At 35.1% G+C, this 27,419-nt stretch overlaps 1 protein-coding gene across 6 annotated transcripts in view; it reads right to left on the bottom strand.

Annotated features, from left to right (window-relative positions):
• Window positions 1-27,419, bottom strand: part of LOC111516152 (nose resistant to fluoxetine protein 6) — a 327,989-nt gene that overhangs the window by 266,248 nt on the left and 34,322 nt on the right. For all 6 annotated transcript variants that reach the window (XM_074186129.1, XM_074186130.1, XM_074186127.1 and 3 more), the window contains exon 2: window positions 10,243-10,454. In XM_074186129.1, coding sequence (XP_074042230.1) covers window positions 10,243-10,454 — 212 coding nt within the window. The remainder of the gene's footprint in view (window positions 1-10,242; window positions 10,455-27,419) is intronic.

Here is a 27,419-nt window from a genome sequence, read left to right as displayed (position 1 = left end):
AAATAATGAACTCCTGGCCACTGAAAGTGGATTGAAATTCCATGAATTGAAATCGGAATCGAGCATGCGCACAAAATGTAGTCATCACAATTGATCTTATTGATATATTTCAATGTATGGAATTCCCAACTTTAATCTCATTAAATAGTTGAAAAACGTAATTCAAAATATGAAATGTAATGGAAAAATCTTTCAAATTTTTAAATTTGATTCATTACAATTAGTTAGAAACCAGACTGATGAATGTGCTACCATCCGCCCAAGATGTGTAGAAATCCTGGTGACATTACAGATTTGTTTGGCATGAAAGCAAACAATTGAGTAAAACAATTATAGAAATTTCATATTATCAGTCTTCATCAATTTTTTTCACTTCTTGACTGTGTTGAATATTAAGTTTTCATACTGGAGCTCATACATTAATAGCATTGAAACAGGTAAATTTCTCCACATCAAATTTTGGATGTTACCTTCTGTCTTCTCTGCCTTTTGAAAAGCCAGGAAGAAATCACGGGTGCTTCGTCCCTCCCATTACTCAAACCATTTTTCGTAACCATCGTCCACGTGCGACGGGGGTCATCAGAAAAACCTATTTAGCTGTATTGACAAAACTTTCAATCTTGGATATTGATATGCCCATATTTACATCTTGAGCTACGTGACAAATATATCTGACTGTGCATCTTCTCAAAACACGCCGATGAATAGTGTTTATATAAACACTCTCGATCCCTCGTCCATATAGTTTTACATTGTATGAGAGACAGATCCGGTGTTTAAAAAATCTGAATTAAAGAAATCTGTTTCTTCCCTAAATTAGAATATATATATATATATATATTACCATACAATGCTTTCGCTAGGTATTAATTGAAGGTGTTGTCACTGTCGAGTGATATTGTGAATACCTCACTTATATCTGAACTATTCTCAATTTGATACGGTACGTCGATACATCTCTATTGAAACTAGTGTGTCAATAAGCTTGCTGCAATTTGAACAATATGCCGTTTTATGTTCATGATGATTTATGATCAAGTACTTCATACTTTGAATCCATTCAAATCAAAAATAGTTTGTACTTTCACTTCAATTGAATAAATTTAATAAATCGCTTTTCCGAATAACGCGTGTTGAAGTTGTTATGAATAAGCGGTTATGTTTAACTGCTTAGGATATATTTCGCTTATCAAACTTGGGCTACTATTGATGTAATTAGATTTATAAGAGTAATTTCACTGTTGTCGCAGAGGTTAATGAGAATCATTGTATACAACTAGTATAGTACAAGTTTATAAATTGAAATAAAACGTTTTCAAATTGTGCCCAAATAGTAACTATATGAAAACTAAAAGTAAAGCTGAAGCAAATCTCAATATCCATCTTGACTCGCCTGTTGCATTATAATACGACTGGACCACTGGACCTTTTCAGTCAAAACAAATCATTCGTCGTATTTTAAAAAGTCATTCTTCTGGACTAATAAATAAAAAAAGGCTTTTGAGCGTTAGCCAGTTGGGTATATAGATCGATTCCTACTAACGAAACTGTTGATATTCATTGCGTTTCGCTTGACCCGGGCTAGAAATCACAAGTTTAAAGATAAATATTTCAAATTCTTTTAGTATGTTTTAAACAAAGTTGAGGCAATAATATTTTTTTTAATTCGGTTACTAGAAATTCAATACGAAATATTCAGTGAATGCTCAGAATTCAAACTCTAACTTGCTCATTAATTGTCGCATACTTTCCAAAATTCTTTGGGTGATGCATGACACCACAAATATCATTAATTCATTTCCATCCGTCACTCTCGTTGTATAAACATTCAATTTGAGATGCCTTCAGATGGAATAATGCAAGGGATCCAAGTCCGAAGATCGTAATGGCCAAGGCTGAGGTTCCTCAAGGCCTGTTAAAACTGTTATGAAAAAATGTAACAAATATATTAACGGGCAAAAGAACTGAAATATGCAAGCACTCCGTGTTCTGAAATGTATCTTCGAAAAACTATCTTTATATCGGTCGGTCGGTAGCCAGACGGTTCGACGTGGGTGTTTTATTCATTCACTCGAATTGACTGCCGTGTTGGTTGGTGGTTCAAACCCTAGTCTGAAAGATCGATTTTCACTTACTATCGTCCAACTCGTGTTAGGAATCATACGTTAAAATGTAAGACTCCGTTAATCCTTAGCTCGCACAAGTTTCGACTTCTGAGGATTATCGTTCGTAGGGGTGCAACAGCTGGTTAATGAAAAAACATTTTTTAAAACAGATTTTAAACAGATCACACCATTTAGGCAAGGATTTTAGCATTGACACCAATGCTAAAAGCCACTATCTGTCATAGCATATAGATTGAGATAATCCTAGAAATGATTGTTATGATAGTTTATGCTGGCCTCCCGAGAAAACTTCATATACAGATGTGGAGAATAAATATCTAAACATAGGAACCCCAATGCAATCTGGACGTAGGTCGCGATAGCAGTAGACCAATTCAAAATTGAAATTTCGTCATTACAGAATATCAAATATTCGATTGAATCACTCTACGATGATGTATCCCCACTAACAATGGGCTCGTGTCCGCACTGGCACGGCAGTGTTGAACTGTTATAGGGGATGTGTGTATGTCTGACTTCAAGAAAGGTTTTGAGACCCCGAAGCTTCATTGTTTTCGGGAAATTATTTGCTGCGGTGACTGTAACAAATAATTTCTCCTATGAAGAAAGAGGTGCTGTTGAAACCAAATGTCCCCAAAAGTAATAGGAAATAGAAGAACCGTTAAAATAATTTGATTTTGTAGTCTTTCTAGGTATTTGACAGCATTTAGGCTACTATAGATACAAAAGGGACCTATAATATACTATCCTAATATTCCTGTTCAAACATTGAGTTTTTGTGGTTACTGAGTACGCACAGAAATACCTAGCTGTTGATTTGCCCGAAACCAATATCAAACAATGGATGATGGATTGTGTGTCATATGCACGAATAATGAATCAGTTCTAAAATGCCACCAACCATATTCATACTGAATATAACTGGAGTTTTTTCCCAACACCAAAAAATTATTTTCAACACCTCGACATGTGTTTCGATCACCAAGTGATCATCTTCAATGATATAAACACATTTTAATGGTTGAGAGTAGGAGTTACTTCATTTCAGACAGGCTGTGACGTCATCATAGCAGTCAGGTTGCCTCTCGGCTCGCCATAAAATGCAGATAGACCACCCAGTCTACAGAGGTACACTCTGATTAGTTCACCCAGGGGTGAACTAATTAGAGTGTACCAAATTGTCACGTAGTGTCCTCAAACTGTCACGCAGCTCACCAGCTAATCAGTGCGCACACTTTTGCATCTCAGAACATCGTGGCTGGAAATTTTAATTTTCTGTGGACATAAATAGTTCAGGCAGACAGACGACCAGACGTATCCCTCAACGAGACAGACCGCCCAGTCATGTGACGCGCTTACGTCAGCCCATCTTTTCGCTCAACACAATTTTGTTTCATGACAGCATGAAAAAATTTTCGTTGGAGAATTGAACGCACGTCTTGGGTGCGATAGACTCGATCGTTAGCCTCAACACCACCGTTAGATATTGAAAGTAATCGCAAACTGTTTATAGTGATGGCTTCGGTATTGCTTTGGGTCATTGCCATCCAGGTGTTTAATCTTCGTTTGACAACGCCTAAAGCGATGTCAATGACAGGTTCCGGTTCGATGAAGTTATTTGCAACACCCCTCGTTTGCAAGGAGTCAGCAGCAGCAGAAATCCAGACTAGAAACAATCTATTAAGTGTTCCTATCGAGGAGAGCCGTTTTTGACAATGTATACGTTGCTTGGTAGGAGTCAAGAGCTTCCTACACCACTTGACTTTTCGAAAAAAATTTCATTGACTTGTGTATGAGGTTGGATTCTTCCAATCTCTCCCACACAATTCAATAGCGTGAATTTCTGCTTGCATAAGTTCCTAGGCAGCTTGTTATCTCTGTCCTGGGTCTACGACTGAAAACACCTGCACCATTCCGCTACATTAACTCATATTTACTTTTCACAACACTCCCCACATTTCTTATATTTCATAACACGATATGTTTCGAATAATCTCATGGCGATCATGTTTTTTCGCTTCGATTGATGTATTTTGTTCTCATATCATTCCAAGCGCACCCGACTCGTTATCTCTCAAACGCCAACGCCCCTACACTGATAAGCCACTTCCGACTCTGTCATAATTGGTTTTCTCAATACATCTTCAAACGAAACTAAATATGTTTTACTAAACAGTGATCATAATTCAAATGTAAAAACAATTCGAAAAACAATGAAAAGCAAAGCCATCACTATCAACAGTTCGCAATTACTTTCAATATCTCACGGTGCTGTCGAGGCTAACGATCAAGTCTATCGCACCGAAGACCTGCGTTCAATTCTCCAACGAAAACTTTTGTAAGACGTCGTGAAACAAAAATGTGTTGAGCGAAAGATGAGCTGACATAAGTGCGGCACGTGACTGGGCGGTCTGTCTTGTTGAGGGATACGTCTGGTTGTCTGTCTACCTGAATTATTCATGTCCACAGAAAATTTAAATCTCCCGCCACGATGTTCTGAGATGTAGAAGTGTGCGCTCTCATTAGCTGGCGAGCTGCGTGACAGTTTGAGGACACTACGTGACAATTTGGTACACTCTGATTGGTTCACGGCTGGGTGACAGAACACCACGTGACAATTTGGTGTACTCTGGTTGACAGGTAACCTGGCTGCTGTGATGACGTCACAGTCTGTCTGAAATCAGATAACTTCTACTGTTAAGGTCCCATTAATCCCTTATTTTTCACTTTGGGAAAAAAATTGTTAATAAATTCCATTAGAACAAGAAATGTTACCTACAAATTAAAAAGGCAATGCTCAACTGGTTTTTGTTATTCCTTGCGTGTTAGTTGGTGTAAAAAATCATTCATTTGCTAATGTCGTTTTTTCAGTAACAAAGTCAATAATGGTGTTCACTCAATTTAGTTCAACTTGTTTATCCATTTATTTAACTAATAAACCACCTTGTAACAAAGTAAGGCGTACCCTTTGGCATAAATTTAATAAATTTAAGAGTTCTCATATTACCGTTTGAGTATTAGTAAGTAGTAATAAGGCATTTTTGTAATATTGTTTCCTGGCTCAAGAGCGTGCAGATAATTTTTTTTGAAATTTTTTCTTTGATAAGTGAGCACGACCCGACAAAAATACATGAAAGCATGAAATTGTATTTTCAATTCTTTATTTTGATATTGATAGCAGAGTTGTATGAAACTGGTGGTGAATATTGATTTTCATCACATATATCAATCAAACAACTTTACCAAGTTTTAACCCAATCGTCAAAATTCCTTTTGCAGGTAATACAAAACTGTTTTTCTATTACTATTCAAGACAAGTGATAAAGCACTATGTTTATTCAAAGTTTTTTATAAGATACGAGAAGGAATTACCCCACGAAACTAAAGTCATCACTAAACCTATGCCCTGCAATTAGACCAAATTTTAAATGAGAAACTGACGAGTTCAAGGATTCTTTCAGTTCCATATTACTCAAACGTGGTTTTGTACAATCAATTCCTAATGATTCATATATTTTAAAAACCTTTATTGAAAAAACTTCGTAAGATTTTTACAACCAGTTCAATAAAGCGTTTAATAGCGTCAACTGGCTCCGTTATTGTTTTTTGGGGTAATTCATTTTTAAAAGATATATTGTCAATATTGTGGAGCTCACCAATTACCACACTCTTCAACGATTGTCTTACGTGGAAAGCACAATATTTCGATATATTTTATTTTTATTCTGATTACGAAAATCTGTACATATTTCTATACAGTTTTTCATTATCCTGGAATGATACAATTAGATATACTGCCTATATTCTATTAACTAAATCATGTCTCAAAAGGCTAATAAATGATGATTTCTACGATCTGTAAAGTTTTTTGTTGGAAGCCATCCCAACATTTGGGATGTGGATATACCTATTATGGACGGACGTTGGGATTTATTTAACCTCCAGCTTTTTAGCGGCAAACATTAATTGTAGGTAGTTAGTCTTCTTTGAAGAATTTGTTTGAAAATTTTTGAAAAAACTAGTTGAATAGATCACTAGTTGAAATCTGTAAATTGTGTCACATATCATATCATATTTGAATATCTTTTATTTGCATTAGGTAAACATGAACGTTTGATTTCTGAAGATCGTAAGAAAAGCCTCTTGGCCTCAATAAATAATGAACACCTGATGGTCCACACAAGGCACCTTTAAACACAAGTTGCGAGAATTCAATTTTGCTTCAGTCCGCTCGATAAATAAATCGAGAGTCCTTGAAAGTAGTTTCCAAGATGCATGTTATTGTAGAGGCAGCACTGGGCAGACGAAAGTGATGGCCACATGAGGTAGAGAAAATTTTGATGAGTTAACACAACTTTTGACACATCCCTGAACCCTCACTCTGGGGTCAAATAGAAAAGTAGGTACCATTGTGATCAGCAGACGGCGTAGATTCGTTTAAAATTGGTCCGCATTTAGTGGCCTCAAAAAATGGCCGCTCAAAGTAGGTAGGCCACACCATGCGTGTTGCTAGACGGCATGTGGCCACACAACTATTGCGCGACAGGTACACACACACACACACACACACACACACAAACGCAACCAGACAATCTTCTGCTGAGTCAATCGAAAATTGAAGCTTATCGTTCGTCCCGACTTGTTTTCTTGGCACCTGCGTGATAACAAAACAACATTCGAAAATTTTTTATATGGAATGAATAACCATTGTCATGTAGATAACAAAAAAAACCGTTGGCATATATCCTGTCCCCTCATCATGTTTCTTCTTCGACTCAATGATAATTAGCTTATCGTATTTTTTCTGTTTCAGCTCAACGCAAATTTCCTGTCTATGGCTTTATCAATAAAACGTGATGACATTAATTAAGCAAAACTGTTTTATATATTCGACTTGAAATAAAAAATATTTGAACCAAATCATCCAATTCTTATCCAATTTCTTAATTATTTCTTGAACAAACCTTATCAGAATACATGCTGATATCTTAGATACTGTAATGAGAATTCTATAAAGGTCAAATGCCGATTATGACTTTTGGAACAAATTCAACTATTTTCGTATCTACTTCTCGAAGATCTTGGTATATCAGTCTCAGTTTATATTTTAAGAGGGGATTCTTTGGAACTTAGCATACAAACACTGTATGCTAAGTTCCAAAGACAAATGTTGAACTCCATTGTGTTCTATTGCATTCATGATAGAAATGATTGATCTTTACACTTATTGCTATGAATTTTACACCCATTGGTACGTTCACATACAAAACGTTATTTATTATTGCAGTTAAAAGCAGAACATTCATTTTCAGCATTGGCAGTGGCATTTTCTACGCTGTGAGGTTGAATTCTTCGACATGGATATCTCGTTCGAGGTACTTTTCGATCGAGCTCTCTGTCTTGAATATATTTCTTCAATAATTGAACACTTTTACGAAACTCTTCAACTTTCCGGCAGTATCCTTCATGTTATTACAGGCTATTCCATGTGCTCAATGACCTTAACATACTTTCAAACAATAATATCAACCCTTCTTTGACATTCCCCACCCCCAATCAAATATTTGATAACGCTGCACGCCCTGACGGCATCATTCCAAAGGAAGCTCATTCAACTGCAGTAGCATACATGATACATACCTATGCTTTTCATTTTCATGTTATCCAGTAGAAATTGTGAGGTTAGTGTTCCCACATTCCCCTCCTAACTTCACTATTAACAAAGTTATCCTCACCTTTTAAAATGCTCAAATATGTTTTTCGATATCAAGACGAAGCCATCGATGTCGGAATTATCGAAATTGAACGACCGGAAGTGAAAACCAAAAATGGTAATTTAATTGTGGATTCGGACGCTCCTCCATACCAGCAATCCGAATTCACCATTTTTTTTCTATCTCAATGTTTATGAACCGAAAGTTCATATTTTTCGATGAATCACATAGATCCATATATTGGTCACCATCATCGTTACGTTATGTTAGCAGCCATGTTTTTTTCTTCAACGCTGCACACAACATATTTACTGCGATGGTAGCAATGTATTCTTCTTTAACGCTGTGCACACCCTGGATACCTCCATGGCAACTTTTATTCAACGCTGTAAAAACACCCTGTATACCCCATAGCAGACATGTTTTTTTTCTAACGTTTCTTTAACGCTGTATACAACATGTATACTGTGATGACAGCAATGTTGTTTTCTTCAAAGCTGTGCACACTCTGTACAACTCCATAGCAGCCATGTTTGTTTCTCTAACGTTGGCAGCCATGTTTTTTCTTAAACACTGGCAGCCATGTTTTTTTTTCTTTAACGCTGTGCACACTCTTTATACCTACATGGTAAATTTTCTTCAACGCTGCCCACACACTGTATATTTCCATAGCAGCCATGTTTTTTTCCCTAATGTTGGCAGCCATATTTTTTTTCTTCAACACTGTATACATGTATACCGCGATGGCAGACATATTCTTTCTTTAACGCTGTGCACACCCTGTATACCTCCATAGCAGCCATGTTTTTTCCTTTAATGCTGGCAGCCATGTTTTTTCCTTTAATGCTGGCAGTCATGTTTTTTTTCTTTTCTTTAACGCTGTGCACACCCTGTATACCTCCATGGCAACTTTTCTTCAACGCTACAAACACACCCTGTACACCTCCATAGCAGCCATGTTTTTTTCTCTAACTTTGGCAGCCATGTTTTTTTTCTTTAACGCTGTGCACATCCTTTAAACCTTCATGGTATATCTCCATAGCAGCCATGTTTTTTTTCTAACGTTGGCAACCATGTTTTTTTCGTTAACCCTGGTAGTCATGTTTTTTCTTCAACGCTGCCATCCCTGTATACCTGTTTAAAAAAATCTGTTTAAAATATGTTTTTTTCGTTAACCAGCTGTCGCACTTCTACGAACGACAACCCTCAGAAGTCGAAACTTGTGCGAGCTAAGGACTAACGAGGTCTTACCTTTTAACATGTGATTCCTAACATGGGTTTGAAATCTGTTTTCCGTTAACCAGCTGTCGCACCCCTACGAACGACAACCCTCAGAAGTCGAAACTTTTGCAAGTTAAGGATTGACGAGGTCTTACCTTTTAACGTGTTATTCCTAACACCAACACGGCGGTCGATTTGAGTGAGTGAACAAAGCTTTCACGTCGAAGCGACCGGCTACAGACCGGTCAACGCTGCAACGCTGCAACCACACCCTGAATACCAGCATAGCAGCCATGTTTTTTTCTATATTGCTGCACACAATATTTATACCGCGATGGCAGCCATGTTTTTTCCTTTAAAGCTGCACACCCTGTATAACATTTGAATGATGTGTTTTGAAACGACACCTTGTATACCCAATATTATTGTTCCTATAAGCATACTTGAATCGTTATCTCTCAAACAGCGATAACGCAATCGCTAATTGAGCCTTATACATGATTAAACACTGATAAGCACTGATAAGCCACTTCCTCCCCAGAATTCCTATAGGTCATCTATTGACAGGTGTCAGCAAATTTAAATATATAAGATTCAACATGTTTTCGTTTCGGGCACAACACACAACATGACACTCTCGAAATATCATTAGATACACTCAATGCCTCTTTGGCACGCTGTCATCTTTGTTTTTCAACTCCATTCAGCATCTTCTACCCTCTCAATTGATATTTCATACATTTTCATTTGAAGTAATATACGTCACGATCCACCCATTAAAACCAAGTATACAGCCTGATGTTTTTTTAACACGTCGCCATCTTATGTATGCTCTTAGGTCATCAGTTGGAGAAAGATGTGACACACGTCACATCTTTCTGCAACTGAATGTTCCCCAAGGTTTCGCTGGAAATTCTGAAATTTTGGAAACAGAATTTCTCATGAGTATTTTACATGGAAAAAGGGCAAATGCAGTATCAGAATCGTCCTAACCTCATTACCCATAATTTTTTTTGAATAGTCCATTCATTTAACAATTTTTTAGACTGATCCATAATAAATATTTTGAAAGGTGTTTTGTATTTCTATTTTTTTTTATGTCAGTCTCATTAGGAATATTAAAATATTACAAATTAAATAACCCTTTCACTTAGTCAAATAATTGAATAAAATATACTCACGTGTAATCTTTGGAATACTGATTCATTAGGATCAAAGTACAAAGACAAATGGTCTCTTTTCTTCTTTGGTTTAGGTATTCCAGCTGTAATAGTAGCAAGACAATATTTAGGAGAGAATGGTGCCCTAGCTGAGAGGCATTGTTCAAAATGGCCCATCTGAAATACATTTCCACGCAGAACTCCCGTTGACGATTTAGCTGTAGAATCCCACACTGAAAATGTAAATTACTGTGTAAAGTTGAAAGAATAAAATTTTGAAAGGTTCATTTCATAGTACAGTTACAATTTAACTGTAACTAATATATATTCAAATGAATATTACTGGAGTATTTTCCAACACCAAACCGTTATTTTAACACCTCGACATGTGTTCCGATCAAAACTCAGTTTTGATCTTTCTCTTGGAAATGATCACTTGGTGATCGAAACCACGTGTCGAGGTGTTCAAATAACAGTTTGGTGTTGGGAAAAAACTTCAGTAATATTCATTACTACACCTAAGGTTCCAAGCACTGCACCACAAGTATATATTCAAATATTGATTTCAAATGAATTCATAGAAGGAGAACAATCGTCAAGCTACAAAAAATCATGACTTTTTTTTAAAAACTTCTGTATCCATCCATATCTATAAATTGTTGTTAATAATCGAATGATTCATTCTTGAGTTCCAGAAGACATGATTCCATAACTCTTTCAATTATTAAAACGTTCATGACACCGTTCACATTGATGAAACAAAAATTAAGGGGTATGGAATATGCTGACCTAGTAAACGAAACGCGCGTTGAGAGACAGTATTCTTCCTGGTATGGAAAAAGTGTATTCAACAGATTCAGATGATAAATATATCAAAAATGCCGATTGCTTCTTTCAGATATAATTATACAAGTTTCAGATGAAGAATTGGTATATTTCATCTCCAGAAGACATCAGAAGGGTGTATGGAACCAGTTCTTGACTTTAATTCCTAGGAAATACTCATAGATCGGATGTATATAACGAGTTCTCTGGGGCGAAAGTGGCTTTTCAGTTGCTCATCATGTGGCTCGAGAATCGGTTCAGCGGCGGCGGCATTGTCGTTTGTAGAATTGGAGAGGTTTATTACCGCGTTGTCGGTTTGAAAAAAATCAAGCATGAAAATTTACAGGGTGTGCAACGTTAAAAAAATACACAGAGTGTGCAGCGTGGCTGCCAGCGTAAAAAAGTAAACATGGCCGCCATGAAGGTATACAGGATGTGCCACTTGAAAAAAATGACTGTTGGAGAAAAAACATGGCTGCCCATGTAAAATAAAAAAGCATGGCTGCTATGATGGTGTACAGACTGTGCAGCGTTAAGAAAAAACATGGCTGTCATGGGGAATACAGGATGTGCAGCGTGTTGAAGAAAAAAACATGGCTGCTAACGTAAAATGAAAAAACATGACTACCATGGAGTTATACAGGGTATGCAGCGTTGAAGAAAAACCATAGCTGTCAAGGTGAAAGAAAAAAATTGGCTGTCATTGAGTTATACCGGGTATGCAGCTATGTAGTACACAGGGTAAGCAGCATCAAGCAGCCATGAAGTATACAGGAGACATCTCAATATGAACGCGCCGTGTCTGACGAAACCCTCACATTTCAATGTACGACTCCGTTATTATTTGAGATACATGGGCAATGTGGGTACTCTAACCTCCCAATTTTTACTGGAGAACATGAAAATATGAAGCAAGAAGCGTTGCTCTCCGTTTCGGAACTCGTTCAATCAGTATAGCAATTTATCATCGAAAATATCATTTTTGAAATTACTCTCAAAGAGTTTGGACAGCTCCTCGAAGACTTCGGCAAACTCTCGATATATTTATCGGATTCAATGACGACAAAAAAACTTGTTGAAAAAATTCGGCAATTTATGTGTTCGGAACTTGTAAACACGCAAGCTTCCTCAAACAGCAACATATCGTTCAAGGAGCTTTCAACGTGATATTGTGATTGATCATAATCGGTGGAGATATGGAAAACCAAGGACTTTTGTTCATTATAACCAATGTTGGGAATATGAAAAGTGAAATGAACAATGTTTTCGCAATGGCTTGTATAATATTAACATGTGTACTCATTTCAATTTGTTAAGAGGAGATTTGAATCTACATATAATATAAAATAAACACAAAATGACAACATTCACAGAAAATGTTGAAAATTGATGAGTAGTATCTCACACTACAGTAGAATTGAAGAGATAAGAACAAACAAACGTACAAAATAATCACATTTAGAGAAAATGTTAACATATTCAAATTGTGTCATCGTGGGAAGTACCGCAGTCGAAGTTGAAAGCCACAATTCGGAAACATCTTATCATAACATATTTTCACCAGTAATATTATTATCCGATTATGCATGAAGTTATTCTCGAATGTTATTTTGTTATTGCACCGTTATCCTATGAAACAAGTTGGGAAGCACGATAGGCTTCATTTTTGTTGTTTGCATGATCAGATGTAGGTACACTTTTTTAAACAGTTTCATTTGATGAATTCTTCCTTCAGAACATAGTGAACTGAATTTAATGAGTTTTTCAAAATAAATTCATCACCTTCGTGCATATTTCAACTATTATTACCCTTATTTTTGTTTGTTGTAGAAAAAAAAACCTATTCTGGAACTGTATCATGTTCAATTAGGAGTGCCGCATCAAATTTCCTCAACCAAAATAGTATCCACTGAATTTCAAAAAACAGTACTTACAGAGATAGTAAAAAATATTGTGTTGTTACCGTTCACACCATATGAATCATTCATCCCATATTTCTAAGAAGGAAAAAACGCCCTCATTTCCAGAGGTGTAAGAGACGTAGGCAACCCTGCTACATCATTCGAAATTGTAGAATATTGAGGTGACTCATACTTTTACAACACAATTTCATCAACTATTTGAAGTATTTCAAAATGTTTTTATTTCAACTATTGTCTTTTATTATCTCAAAAAATTTTTTCATTTATTTCACACAGTCGAATTCTCTACTGCCGCAGCAGCCGCTCATCATTAGACCATAGTATTTGAATAAGTTGAAATATAACCGTAAAGATGTCGGCAATTTTCCATCGCAAAATGATAAATTACTTGAAGTCATCTAAGAAAATTACTCAACTTCCATTGTGAAAAGGCCCTTGAACTCACTAAGTAGACACATTAAAAAATGTTATTGGACCATGGAAAAAATCAATTTTTCAGTGGGAAAAAAAGAACATTATAAGTGAAATTGAGAAACGCATTAAATGTTCAATAATGGATATGAAAATGACAAAAAAATATTATAGGATCGGGGTTGAAGGGAAGCAGTAGAATTGAAAAATAATGTAATTTTTATGAGACGAGTTTTTAGGTGACGCATATTTCCTGTTCAAATAGGAAATTTCAAAAATTATGAAGGAAATGCAATGCATCAAGGTCAATTTAAATTTTTTGGGTGATTTCATGAAACATTCGAATGATGGAGAAATATGTGATCGCAAAATATTTAACACCTCTAATGCAGTCATTGATTTAGGGACAGGAACACGTCTTCGATATCATCCTGAATATCTTCGTTGAATTTCAGGAACGCGATTCGGATTGGGCGTTGAGTGAAATTCTTTTGCTTGAAATAGCCATGAATATATATGAAATGAGAGGGTATGGTTCAGTGTTCATACAATTGCCTGAACAAATTCAAAACAGGAACGCTACCATTATTATATTAATCATTATCATCCGCTCGAAGAAAACGTTCCACGTTCATCTTCATAAACCCATTATTACACGATTTCAAATACAGACGGTCCGGAAATTCTCATGAAAATTCCTCAAATAAAGAGATTTGGAAAACAAAACAATATTTCAGTCGATGTTAATAGTTTGTGATTGAATATCATCAAAAAAAGTCATTGCATGAAGTAATATCTGCAGGAATGACTGAACATAAATTAAAACGTCACGTTAATTTTCCATTGATTCGGAATGAATATTTTTATAAATTGTACGAATACGATGGTTCACCTTTGGATACAAATTATTTCGATAAAAAATATTACTACTGCTAAATAAAAGACATGTCCATACTCCTTGCACCACACGTTAACAAATACAAAAACAAAAAGTATTTCCGTTATAGATGTTTGACCTTTTTTCATAGTGAACAAACATGAAATGAACAGATCATCTTGTACGAAAATGTAAAGAATTGCAAAATTCCCTTTCTAAAATTGGATCATGTAGAATTCCGAAATTATGTAAATGAGCAGAAATAATCATTCGTTTTATATAGTGATTTTGACAATTCTCGAGAATTATGAGTAGAAGATTTCAGATTAATATAAAAAATATTAAAAGCATAAAGCTTTCAGTGCAGGTTATCACATGAAATGCTTCTATGATAACACGCTATCCAAATTCAATAGCCATCGGGGTGAGAATTGTATACATGGGTGTACAGATGAAATGCCCCACATCGCTAAATTTATTGAATCAAAAATTGAGAATATTGGACCAATACGTAACCCTTCAATATTGTCACCGCTAAGATATATCATATTTGTGAGAAACTTTTGTCAAAAAAGACATCATCGTTAGACCATTATCATTTTTTGGGGTTGTCTAGGAGATGGAGCCATCAAGCTTATAATATCATTCAAGGAACCCCTCATTGTCCCTATTACATTTTATAACCTTTTCGGCTATGGTAGCCATATTATAATTAAAGATGTCATTAAAAGAGGACGTGTGAGCATACTTCCCTTCAACAAAGAGAAATACATTTTCATTCACACCATTCGCTAGTGAAACTAGCATCAAGTTTAGGTTCACAGATTATTTCTGATTCATGAGTGTTAGTCTCAATGAAATTAATTTTAAACAATTTGAAAATACTCAAAAAAAATGTCATTCATTAGATAATGCGATAATGTATTTTCGTATGATTATGTAGATGATATACAACAAAAACTCCTCGACACTGAGCTTTCATACAAGAAAAAATTCTACAATAAACTCAATGATACCGAAATTGTTGATGAAAAGTATGCGTCAATTCATTATTGAAAATTCAGGCCAATAAAGCAACTTTACATGAAAAACATTTTTTTTGGCTGTGAAACTAATTTGAAAATGTGTGGGCTGGATCTACATGGTACTACATGATACCCGGGTATACGTGGAAATGCAAGTTGAAATGTACCGGCTGTAAATTACAAATTTTAAAGAACATTGATATGATATTGTTTGTGAAAGAGGGTGTAAGGAGTGGAATTTCAGTTTGTTCTAATAGATATTCAGAAGCAAACAACTAGTATAGGACGTCATTTGATCCTACGAGACAGTACAAGTGTCTAATGTATTCTGTAAATAATTTATATAGATGAGCGATGTCAGAATGCCTACTATATGGATATTTTGAATGGGTAGATCCGAACATTGATGTAACTCAACTTACCGACAACTTTAAGGTTACATTTTGCAAGTCGAATCAGCATACCCTCTACAACTTGATGATTTTCATAAAGTTTTCCCTTTTCGTTCCGAATGTCGAGCAACACGAAACTCAAAATTGAAAGAAATTAATGCCAACACATCACAATGAAACAAAATATACTTTGAGTGGAAATACAAAGCGGAGGCTGCCTCAGTTTCTGCACATAACCTCAAATTTGTTTTTGCACGAGTGTGTGTGTGTGTGTGTGTGTGTATTGACCCTTTTCATAAGGTTGCCATTATAGTCTCAAACAAAATGTATGTAAAAGTATTCTCATCCCACTCTGTAGTACTCATCATTATATGAATATATATTCAATGATTTATAAATTACCAACTTCAACTTTCAGTTGAAGTAGTACTCATCATATGCACAGATTCAATGACTAACAAATTCACATCTTCGACTTTTCAGTCAAAGTAGTGATTTTTCATACAATACACAGATATTCAATGATTAACAGATTCCCAACTTCGACTTTTTAGTCAAAGTAGTCATTTGTCACATTATCTGTGGATACTACTACTACTACTGTTTGTATGAATAATGTAGCACTGAAAAGAGCCGTTTTTTTTTCGACCAGAAGGCCCACGGTTAATGTGTCACAGGTTTGACATTATTACATACTATACATGTCGACACTCGGGTGAAGTTTGTTAGGGACCTCTCGCAAGCATCGCACCAATTCTGTCCCATTTCTATCATAGAAACGGTGTTGTGAGTGTTGATATGATGATACCACCCTCCATTGTTGTTTCTAAGGGAGTAAAAACGAAAACAACACCAACATAGTTTTTTGATGTTGTCATCAATTGTTCTGATTCGCACGTGTGCATCCATCGTGCAATATAAATCCATGGGATCTTCTGATGTGTCGCTGACGTTGAGCAATCGGAGACCAATTCTCAAACTACCATCACTTTCAGATGAATCAGCTACAACCCCTTCATCATCACCTTCTCCATTCACGACCCTCTCAAACTCCATCACGTCATCACCTTTGTCGCTTTCGTTAGCCTCGTTTTCATCTTCGTCGTTTTTGTTAGCCTCGTTTTCATCTCCGTCGACTCCAAGGTCTATCTCGTCTTCATCGACTCCAACATCTTCTTCAACTATCACTTCCTCTAGCGGGATGTTGTCATTCTCATCATCTGACTCGCCTATCCAATTATTTTCATCAACAGCAGATATTCTATTCAATGCAGCAACTATTTCTTTCTTGATGTTTTCACACAGTTGCAGAGTGAACGAATGAACTTCAGGATCGCAAGTCGACTTATATGATTGTATAGGTAGTGGTACGACTACCACTTATCACTTGACTCGTTTTGAGTGGGAGAGAAGAATATAGCATCTCAAAACATAAGTTGGTATGATGAAGTGATGTTTGTGAGAAGAAGTTCTCCCACTATACTTTCACATGGTGTTAAATTGTATAAATAGAGAATGTCGTTGTAAGAGAGAGCAGTCAGAGTTTTTATAAGTCATCTCTTATTATTTCTAAACGAACTAGTGAAAATGCCGTTTCCAAAAGAGTGGGATGAAAAACCAAAAGTGTGTGTCTACCCAATGATGATTGCGGGAGCTATTGTGTGCTACTTTTGCCAAATAAGTAGACCCAAGGACCTAATGTGCAATGATTGTGTGTCGATTCAGCTGTCGTCTCCATCTCATCCACCGAAGCAGACAAAAACACAATATCGTCAGCAACAGTCACAGTGCCTGAAGTGTTCCGAATATTCAATAATATAGGTATTTGTGGAAATATTTGTACTACCTGGGCTGCTGTTCCAGCTCCGCTGCAACGTTGTTTGCGTTGCGATACATACTCAATGAATTGTTGGAATCATGTATGCACTACATGTAGAAGTACTTGGGATCTATGTGAGGAGTTTGATCAATTCTACCCCAATAGGAGAATTCGTTTCTTTCAATGTTAGTGTCTGACACATGAACAACAAATATTGGGGAGGAGAATCAAAGAACATTCCATATCAACAGAGACACATTAATACTTTTGATTTTTATCACCGTCATTGTCCTCTGTTATTAATAAATATATTATTTTGAATGTATTTGTATTATTTTCTCACATTTTAAAAATGCATGCAACGAAGTGTTTCTCTTAAATGACAAAGATCGTCACATGCGCATGCGCTAGTTCATTTTCTTCTATGAAAGGTAAAGTATCAGTAACATAATCATCTTTCCTATTCACATTCTATTACTATCACATATCGTTCCTCAGACCTAAATAATCATTATCATGAACTCCATGCCACTATTAATTGCTGAAGATGGTACACCACTTGTTGATATCGATCACACTGATTTTGAATATATTCCAGTATTACATTTATCAAGTCAAGAGTAGATAAATTATTTTGATATTAATGACTTCATTAACCTCGCAGATGTGCCGGAAACAATTGAGCAAATTGTTGTTGAAAATTCAATCGTTTCGCAATTATCACCACCCAATACCCTTCATCTACCCTTCCTCTTGGTGTTGATAAGAAATCTAGAACAATCAAGAGGAAGGGGAATGATGCATCTTCATCGATTTTCACTGAGTTCAGAGAAAAGAAACAATCGAAAAGTGGTGTGTGAGAGAAAAAATCCACAACGAAAAGTGACAGATCAAAGAGGAAGACAAAAGGTGAACCTAAATGAATGAAAGGTGATTTGAAAGCTGAATCGCTATCTTCTTTCAGTCCAATCGGTTTGGGGATATGAAAAAGAAAGCAAAATGCCGTCTTGTAAAGGCACAGATGGCCATTGCTGAGCACGAAAAGGGTGAGCGAGCTATCAATGTCAATAAGGAAACTCTTCAAGCATTAGATGCCAAAATTGCATTAGCAAAGGTTGAATTGGTTGAAATGAGTAAAGATGCAGATGAACTCCGTTCAAAAATTGAGAAAGATAACTAATTCAATCGACGTTCGAGAATGCGAGCTCAGGCAGAGCTTGAGGAGTCGACTCAACTTCATGAGACGGCATTATCAGTGAGAGATAATTGGCGAAAAGAGTTGGAGAGTGCATTTCAAAGTGACAGCGATTAGTTTCGGGAAAAGTAATGTGTTTTCAATATCGTGAGTTGAAAAAATATAAGCGGGAATGGAGTATACAATTATTTTGGTTTGGTACACACAGAACGTTGCGAATGATTGGGGTAACGTTTACCGCTGCAAATTATCTCACCACCTAGGACAATCCCGCTGATCTAGCAGTACCACCACCCTGTTCCAGATGCTGACAAGACAGTTCTCACAGGAGCGCACATCTTCGAAGCTTCGCATCCAGAGTCAGTCAGATTTCATTCCTCAAAGCAACAACACGTATAATTTCATTTATTTTGTACTTCTATAATTTTTCATTTTCAAGTTTGTAACAATAAAAGTATTTTTTTAAAAGCAAGTTAAGTGCCGTCGATAGTTAATTGGCGCAGTCGGTAGGATTGTCAGAATTACGCGTATCGTACGAGTGATTTTCGTTTCAACGATTAATTGGCAATCGAACCTTTGTGAACAGGACAAGTTGATGTTGAAAGCAGAGCGGCTCCTAGAACTTCAGGAAACCCAGTCAATCGAAGACCTGCAGAAAACTCCGTACCGAAGCTGTTTTCGAGAAGGGAACTTCATCGTTCCCTTCTGCAAGGAAGAAACACTTGGTTAAGACAAAATCGCTGAACCAAGGCAGACTCCTTATAGTGGTTAAGAAAGCGATGGCCAAAATCTTGCTTTTATTGTGAGTACTCTGATTTTATGTCGCTTGAAAATATTTTTCAATCATTGTCTTTAGCTGACTCAGACAATTCTATTTCCAACCCAAATCCAAGAACCAATCGAGTTTTTGTTAACCCCTTTTCAAATCGAACTAATTTAATTTCTCAATCAATTCCAATCAATAGTGATAACACATTTTATAACCAAAACCTAGAATTGAATATTTCAAACTCTTCAGAAATGGCAAATGTTTTCAAACCCGAATATTCAAATTGCGTTCCACAATTCGATGGGAACCCAAATGAAAGATATTTGAGTACTTGTGATAGCTTAATTACTCATTTTTATGATGCCGAAAATCCAAACTCTTTCCAAAATACATATCTATTGAATAGTTTGGTTAGTAAACTAACAGGAATTGCTAAATCAATAGTGAATATTCAAAATGTCACAACTTGGAATATTTCAAAAGACACACTGTATAGAAATTTTGCGGATCAACGCGATGAAGCCTGTTTGAATAGAGACATGGTTATGATGAAACAATACCCGGCTGAAAAACCTCAACAATTTTTTGATCGAATTTTGCAAATTCTCAATCTGATTTGTTGCTATACTGATTCTCATGAAGCAGACGACAATTCGAAAGTTTTAAAACGCAAATTATATAATTCAATAGCTTTAAAAACGTTTTTATCTGGATTGAAAGAACCTTTAGGAACCACAATTCATTTTATGAGACCTATTGATTTGAATGAAGCTTTGCAATTCATCATTCAAGAAGAAAATATCAATTATTATCAAAAACCAATCAAACAGAGTTTCTGTAAGACAAAATAGTAGCCAAATAAGATCAAATTCTAATGAAAATTCGTATCAGTCCCATTTTCCAAGAACTTTTTTTAATGCTAATACAAGAAACGATCAATTCCAAAATCGTCAATCATTTAATCAAAATATATCTTCAAATAATCAATTCCATCCACAAAACAATTTCCCTTCACAGCCTATAAATATTCAACCAAGAACTAATGTTCCACAACAAAAATTTTTCAAACAACCTACTAATAACCAGAACGTTTTCAAGCCCAATCGAAATCTTCCCAGTCAAACACCTATGAGTGTTTCAACAAGGCAAACGTTCAACAGAAATCAACCAGGTCCCTCATTTCCTAGTAGACCTCAACAAAGAAACTTTATCTCAGAGGAACTTTTCAATACAGAAACGAATGAAAATCAGAGCCAGTATGAAAATTTGGAAAATACTGAATGTAATCCTAATGAAAATTTTCAATTGATAGACCAAGACATCAATCAAACGTAGAACCAGTGATAATACCTTTAAATTCAAGTAATTCTAGTGAATTACCCTATATAATTCTACCTGAATATAATTTGAAATTTTTAGTCGATACAGGTTCGACTAAATCTTTTTATTGATTCAAATTCAGCTTATAATCTATACCCCGATAGAATCCAAAATGATCCTTTCATAGTGTCAACCGTATTTCAAAAATATTGTCACAAACATAGTGCTTTCATTCCCATTTCAAAAGTATTTAATGTTTCTGGAATCCTGAAATTTTATTTATTCAAATTTCACAATACATTTCATGGATTGATAGGTATTAATAACTTGAAACTACTTCAAGCAAATGTTAACTTGAGCAAAGGATTTTTGACAACACCTCATTCACAAATCAAATTGCATTATCATAAAATAAAAAATGATTTGAACCTCATTACCATTCTTCCCCGAAACGAACAAGTAATTGAGATAAAAACATCTGTACGCGACGGTGAAATTATAATTCCTTATCAAAAGATACACAACTGCGAAATTCCAGAGAGTTTGTCGATCGCGAGAAACGGAGAAGCACTAACAACTATATTAAATAACAGTACGGATCAGATTACACTAGATTTCTCTGAACCTATTGTCGTTGAAAAATTTGATAGAATATGCATACAAGAATTTAACTTCAATAATTTTGATGAGACAGACAAACTGGACTCACCTAATTTTAATACTGACTATTCGAATATTGAAGAATCTGAACGTCTAATTAGTCCATCTATTACTTTTGATAACCAAAATAGTGTTGACCCCAACTTAAATACCCCAGACTACCAACCATCTTCGGATATATTAGAAATAGGTAAACCTCTTCAAGATAATATTTCTATGATAGTTAATGCCGACACAGAATCTACTCAAACTCCTGAAAAACATGAACTAAACCCAATTGAAGAAATTGATGACGTTACCGTACACACTAATACCGAGGAAAATCCAATTGTTGAAATACCCATTTCAGAATCCCCAGTCAATTTTGATCAAAACCAAATTATTTTCCAGTCTGTTCTTCATTCACCATCTAAACCAAAAATAACGATCTTATTTGAGAAGGAACAGAGAATGACTGTTCAGCTTTCTTTAAATAACTTTGAAAGAGACGTAATCGATTTTGTAAAAGAATATATCGCACCTAAGATACCTTATTATCTTTACTTTGAAAACTCAGATAATTATGAACGATTTTGTGAAGTAATTAGACAAAATTTCAAATGGCCTTCATTAAAATTTAAAAGATGTAAATTCAAACTAATCGATGTCACAGATAAAAAAGAAGCTTAAGAACTGATACAAGCATATCACGAAGGTAAAAGTATTCATAGAGGCATTGACGAGACCGAACAAAAACTCAAAACCCTTTATTATTGGCCCAATATGAAAGATTCTATCCAAACCTTTATTAACGAGTGTGAAATCTGTCAAAGAAGTAAATACGAAAGACATCCTATCAAAACAAAAATGAATATAACCCCGACAACCACCAAACCATTCGAAATTATCCACATTGACGTTTATACTTTAGAAAAAAATGAATTTCTTACTATTATAGACAGTTTTTCGAAATACGCGCAAGCATATCATTTGCCCTTTTTATCGGCTGACAAACTTTCAATATTTTTTTCACATCATGGCGTACCTATCCAAATTATAGTTGACAACGGATCTGAATTTAAAAATACAGTTATTGAAAAACTCAAACTGCACAAAGTAAATGTACATTTCTGCTCACCCAATCATCCCCAATCAAACGGACAAATTGAAAGACTTCACTCTACTCTCATTGAATACATTAGACTTCTCAATACTAGAGGTTTTCTTAAACCACCATCTCAAACGAAAATGGTTTACGCTATACTTGCACACAATCACTCAATACATTCTGCAACAAAATTAAAACACATCGATATAGTTAATGGACATATAACCAATGAAAATCCATTCGATATCGACATAGACAATATTCTTCTCAATGACTATACAAATGACCACCGAAAAAAAACTAAATTACTTTACGCGGAAATGAACAGAAAAATAATGAATCGAAAAGAAAAGGTTATTTCAAAATCTAAGGAAACGCGCGATAATCCAGAAATGTTCAAACCTAATTCTAAAACGTACGTGAAAAAACACTTGAGACAAAAACACGCTTACAAATTTGAAAAACCGACCACTATCACATAAGTAGACGAATCTATGAAGACAGTTTCCACAGAAAATCATGAAAAAGTACACATGGACAATTTAAAAAGACCAAGAAAGAAGTGCTATGATTTTAATAAATAGTTCATTTCATTTCTTTTCAGAATACCTTTTGTATTCGGACTTCAGGACAGAATAACATTGAAAAACCTAGAAAACAATCCTGGTATGATACCTTTAAAATTGGGCAATGCCAAAATTCAACAATACTCACACACACTGATACACTACTATGACCTGAATCCATTCATAAATGAAATCCAAAAACTGAACAACTACTACGGACAAGTTTTAGAAGCACTCAGTATAAACAAAAACAATATTTCCTTAGCTGAAACAGAAAATTACATCAAAATTTTGACTTTGACAAAAGACAAGACTGAATCCAAATTTCAAGAAATAATCACAAATCCCAAACGAATCAAAAGAGGATTGGTTAATGGTATTGGTTCGATATTTAAATCAATTACAGGAAACCTCGATGCAGAAGACGGGGAGCGGTATGAAAAACTTATTAGGGAACTTCAAAACAACCAAAAAGTATTGGCTTCTAGTGTTGTAAAACAAAATTCAGTTTCAATCAATTTGATCAATGAATTCAATCAAACTGTTCAACAAATAATTCACAATGAAAAATTTCTTCAAGAAAAAATAGTTCATATTGCTGCCATATTTCAAACAAAAAGTTATGAAGAAAATAGAGCATATGTTCACGATATACTCAACCAAATGATTGATATGTTTGAAATAGTCAACTCTGCCTTACAGGACATTGAAAATTCTATAGCATTCGCGAAACTCAACATTATGCATCCAAGCATAGTGAAACCCACTGACTTATACGCCGAACTTCTTGAATTACACGGAATTATTGCAAAGAATCAATTTTCTATTGATATTTATTACTTTAGAAAACATCTTGAAATTAGAGAAAATCATAAATATAGAATGTTTTATTCTGAATAATAGAATAACCTTTTTTCTTCATGTTCCAATCACATATCCATACATTTTCGATTTCTATCACTTATATTCAATCCCTACATATAGTCAAAGTCAGTTCAAGGCACTTATACTCAAAAATTCATGTTTACTGAAGAACTCAGAATATTTTACATTTAAAAGCGACGATTGTGTCAAAGTAGAACCACAATTCTATGTCTGCAAGAAAATGCCGATTAGAGAAATTTCTGGAAATCTCTGCGAGCTGCAACTCCTGAAGATCAAATGCCTGAAGATCAATGTGGAAGACACTTCCACATGTAGACAAATCGATGTTAGGATTACTAAGCCAATAGCTAACCAACTGGAGGACTTTACCCAATGGATAGTGATATTTCCAAATTAAACGACAATCCACCTACAATGTAATGAACAAGAGGAAGTTCAAAGAATAATTGGATCCTATTTAATTGACATCCCAGTAGGCTGCAAAATCAAGGCGAATCAAATCGAAATAATCAATGAAGAAAATGTAATCAATAGCAATCAAATAATATTGATTCCCGAATTGAACCAAGATCGCAACCCTCCAAGAAGTGTAAATATAAGCTTTCAATTGGACGATGTTGACCTGAAAGAACTCCAAAACCTGAAAAATCAGCTAATTGATAACAGTCCTGAAATAACATTCAACCAAGGCGGACTTTACCAATCACCGAGTATATGGACTTTAGTGATTTACTTAGCGATCATATCAATGATAGTTTACTTCTACAGGAAAAATGTACTTCGATGTTGCACCAATAAGAAGCCAAGTCAAGAAGAGAACCAATTACAAGTAGTAAATGAAGTAACCGATCTATCCACTGTTCAACTACCCCGCTGCGCATGATAGTTGAATCATCAGGGGGAGGAATTATCTCACCACCTAGGACAATCCCGCTGATCTAGCAGTACCACCACCCTGTTCCAGATGCTGACAAGACAGTTCTCACAGGAGCGCACATCTTCGAAGCTTCGCATACAGAGTCAGTTAGATTTCATTCCTCAAAGCAACAACACGTATAATTTCATTTATTTTGTACTTCTATAATTTTTCATTTTCAAGTTTGTAACAATAAAAGTATTTTTTAAAAAGCAAGTTTAGTGCCGTCGATAGTTGATTTGCATTATTTTTCAATTCACGTACATATGATGGAAATGATAACAATAATGTACTTTAACATTACTTTATTCATAAATACACAGTAGATACATTTAAACCATATTTGATTCAATTAAAGAATTCTGTTCGCTAGGAAGGCCTAATCACTTCACATATACTTTATTTTTTCTTCTCTTCAACACCTTCTCAATCCGGTATACATGAGGATTTTCGGTTCGCAATAACTTTTCTTCGTAAAAACATTCTCTAATAGGTTGTTCATTCATATCTTCAAGATTATAGGTCGTGGGGGCGATTTTATTGATTTTAACAATCTTGAAGAGCTCCGTGGTGAAGTTCGCAGTGTAAGACTTTTCAATAATATTTTTGTACTTGCTTATACGTACAACATCATTCAATTGGAATTTGGGTTCACTTTGTTTTTCTCCAATTCCTTTGATACCTTCGAATTTCAATTTTGTTGTTGAATCAACATTGATGGGTGCCATACCTATTGTACGATGAACTTTATTGTTATATCTACTAGTTATATTTGGAAGAATATCAAGCCATTTGTGGTGACCTCTCGTCGAAAATTCCTTGAAGAACCATGCCTTTATTGTACGAATCACTCTTTCTGCTATATCCGCCTTCTTTTTGCTAAATGTTGAATAATGATTGATATTATATTCTCGCATGAGAGATGAGAAGCTTCTATTGAAACATTCTTTCCCTTGATCGCTTTGTATATGTTTGGGGAAAAATTTTGCTTCCTTCAGTACATGTTTCATTGCATTAGTTATTGTACTACCTGTTTTATCTTCGACTGCTACAGTCCACAGATATTTTTGAGTAATAATCAATCATTACAAGTATATATCGGTATCCTTTATTACGTTTTGCGTAAGGTTGTAGTTCAGCTAGACTTATTTGCCATAGATCTGAAAACCTTTGATGGTGGTTATTCTTCTGCGAAAATTACGTCTTGCAGGTCTATGTAATTCATTAACAACTTGTCGTTTGACATCACTTATTTCATTAGTCATTCTATTTCAATACGATTAAAGAGAAAAGGTTGTGATGTAACGGCATTGAATGATGATGTGACAGTGATCATTACTTGTTGATAATATACCTTCTTCATGTAATTCTTCAATTATTGAAATTATTTCATTGTCATGTCAAGTATGCCCAGCTGACTTTGAAGCCACCAATAGTCGTAAGCGAGCAACTAACTCTTTCGGTGAATTCCAGTACACATAATTCACAGGTTTAGAATTATATGTTTTCTCCATGTTCACTCGTTTGAGTGCTCCACCAATTTTACCTCTACTTCATATTGAATATTGTGGTGAGTCTAATAGAGGTTTGATGACTTCACGAAATTTTTTAAAATTCGTCTTTTTATAACCATTCTTCAAATGAATATGGAGCATTGATTATTTTCAATATTTTGGAATATACTTGACGAATTTCTTCATTATCAACATCTTGCGAATTCTTCAAAAATATCATATCATACAAGTCTGGACTGCCTGCGCATTTATATTTTTTCACTTTATTAGCATCCCAAAATGAAATGTTTCCATCTTTGAAATGTACCACTATACTTCCCATTTTCAGCTTTTGTGTAATAGGATCCATACGTACACCAAATGTTTCATCGAATGCAGAATTTCTAGTTTTTACATTATTCAAATGTTTCGCCGAAACACCTTCACGACTTTCATTCATATTAGGTGAGGAGTCAAGATCCGAGGAATCGATGAGGGACGATGATGGTGTTTCGAAAAGAGTTGTTGTCATATCGTCTTGAAGTGTGTTCGTGTCACTATTCACAGATGATGAACTACCAAAAGATTGTTTTCTTCCTATTGGAGTACTCATGGATAATTTGAAGTAGATTGAACATTTCCATGGTTTGACCATAACACTAATGATTTCGAAGTAGCGTTTGATGATGAAACATTCAATGATTTCGTTATGGACTCATACAATTTTTCGAGTGTCGTACGATTTTCAATATCATCATTCTTGACAGAGTTTAATTTCTGCCTGACAGTTCTGATGTCTCAACTAGCTGACGTTTCAAATTAATTTCATTCCTTCTATTTTCAGAATCATTTTTTGTATTCATATTGCCATTTTTAAATTATAGCTTAATTCGCTGAAGTGACTTTCTACAATATTCAGTGATCGAATAAATTCGAATAACAAGATCATGGATATATACAACTATCGAATCTTTTGCGATATCTACCTTCATCTATTTTCCTATCCTTATCTACGACCAGAAATCCAGATTGGTCC

Source organism: Leptinotarsa decemlineata, unplaced genomic scaffold (assembly GCF_025532065.1).
Source record: "Leptinotarsa decemlineata unplaced genomic scaffold, Ldec_3_MD MMD2_tig00078422_RagTag_RagTag, whole genome shotgun sequence".
NCBI classification, from domain to species: domain Eukaryota; kingdom Metazoa; phylum Arthropoda; class Insecta; order Coleoptera; family Chrysomelidae; genus Leptinotarsa; species Leptinotarsa decemlineata.
The sequence above is the reverse complement of the archived record's forward strand: the minus strand, read 5'-3'. Positions and strand labels throughout refer to the sequence as shown.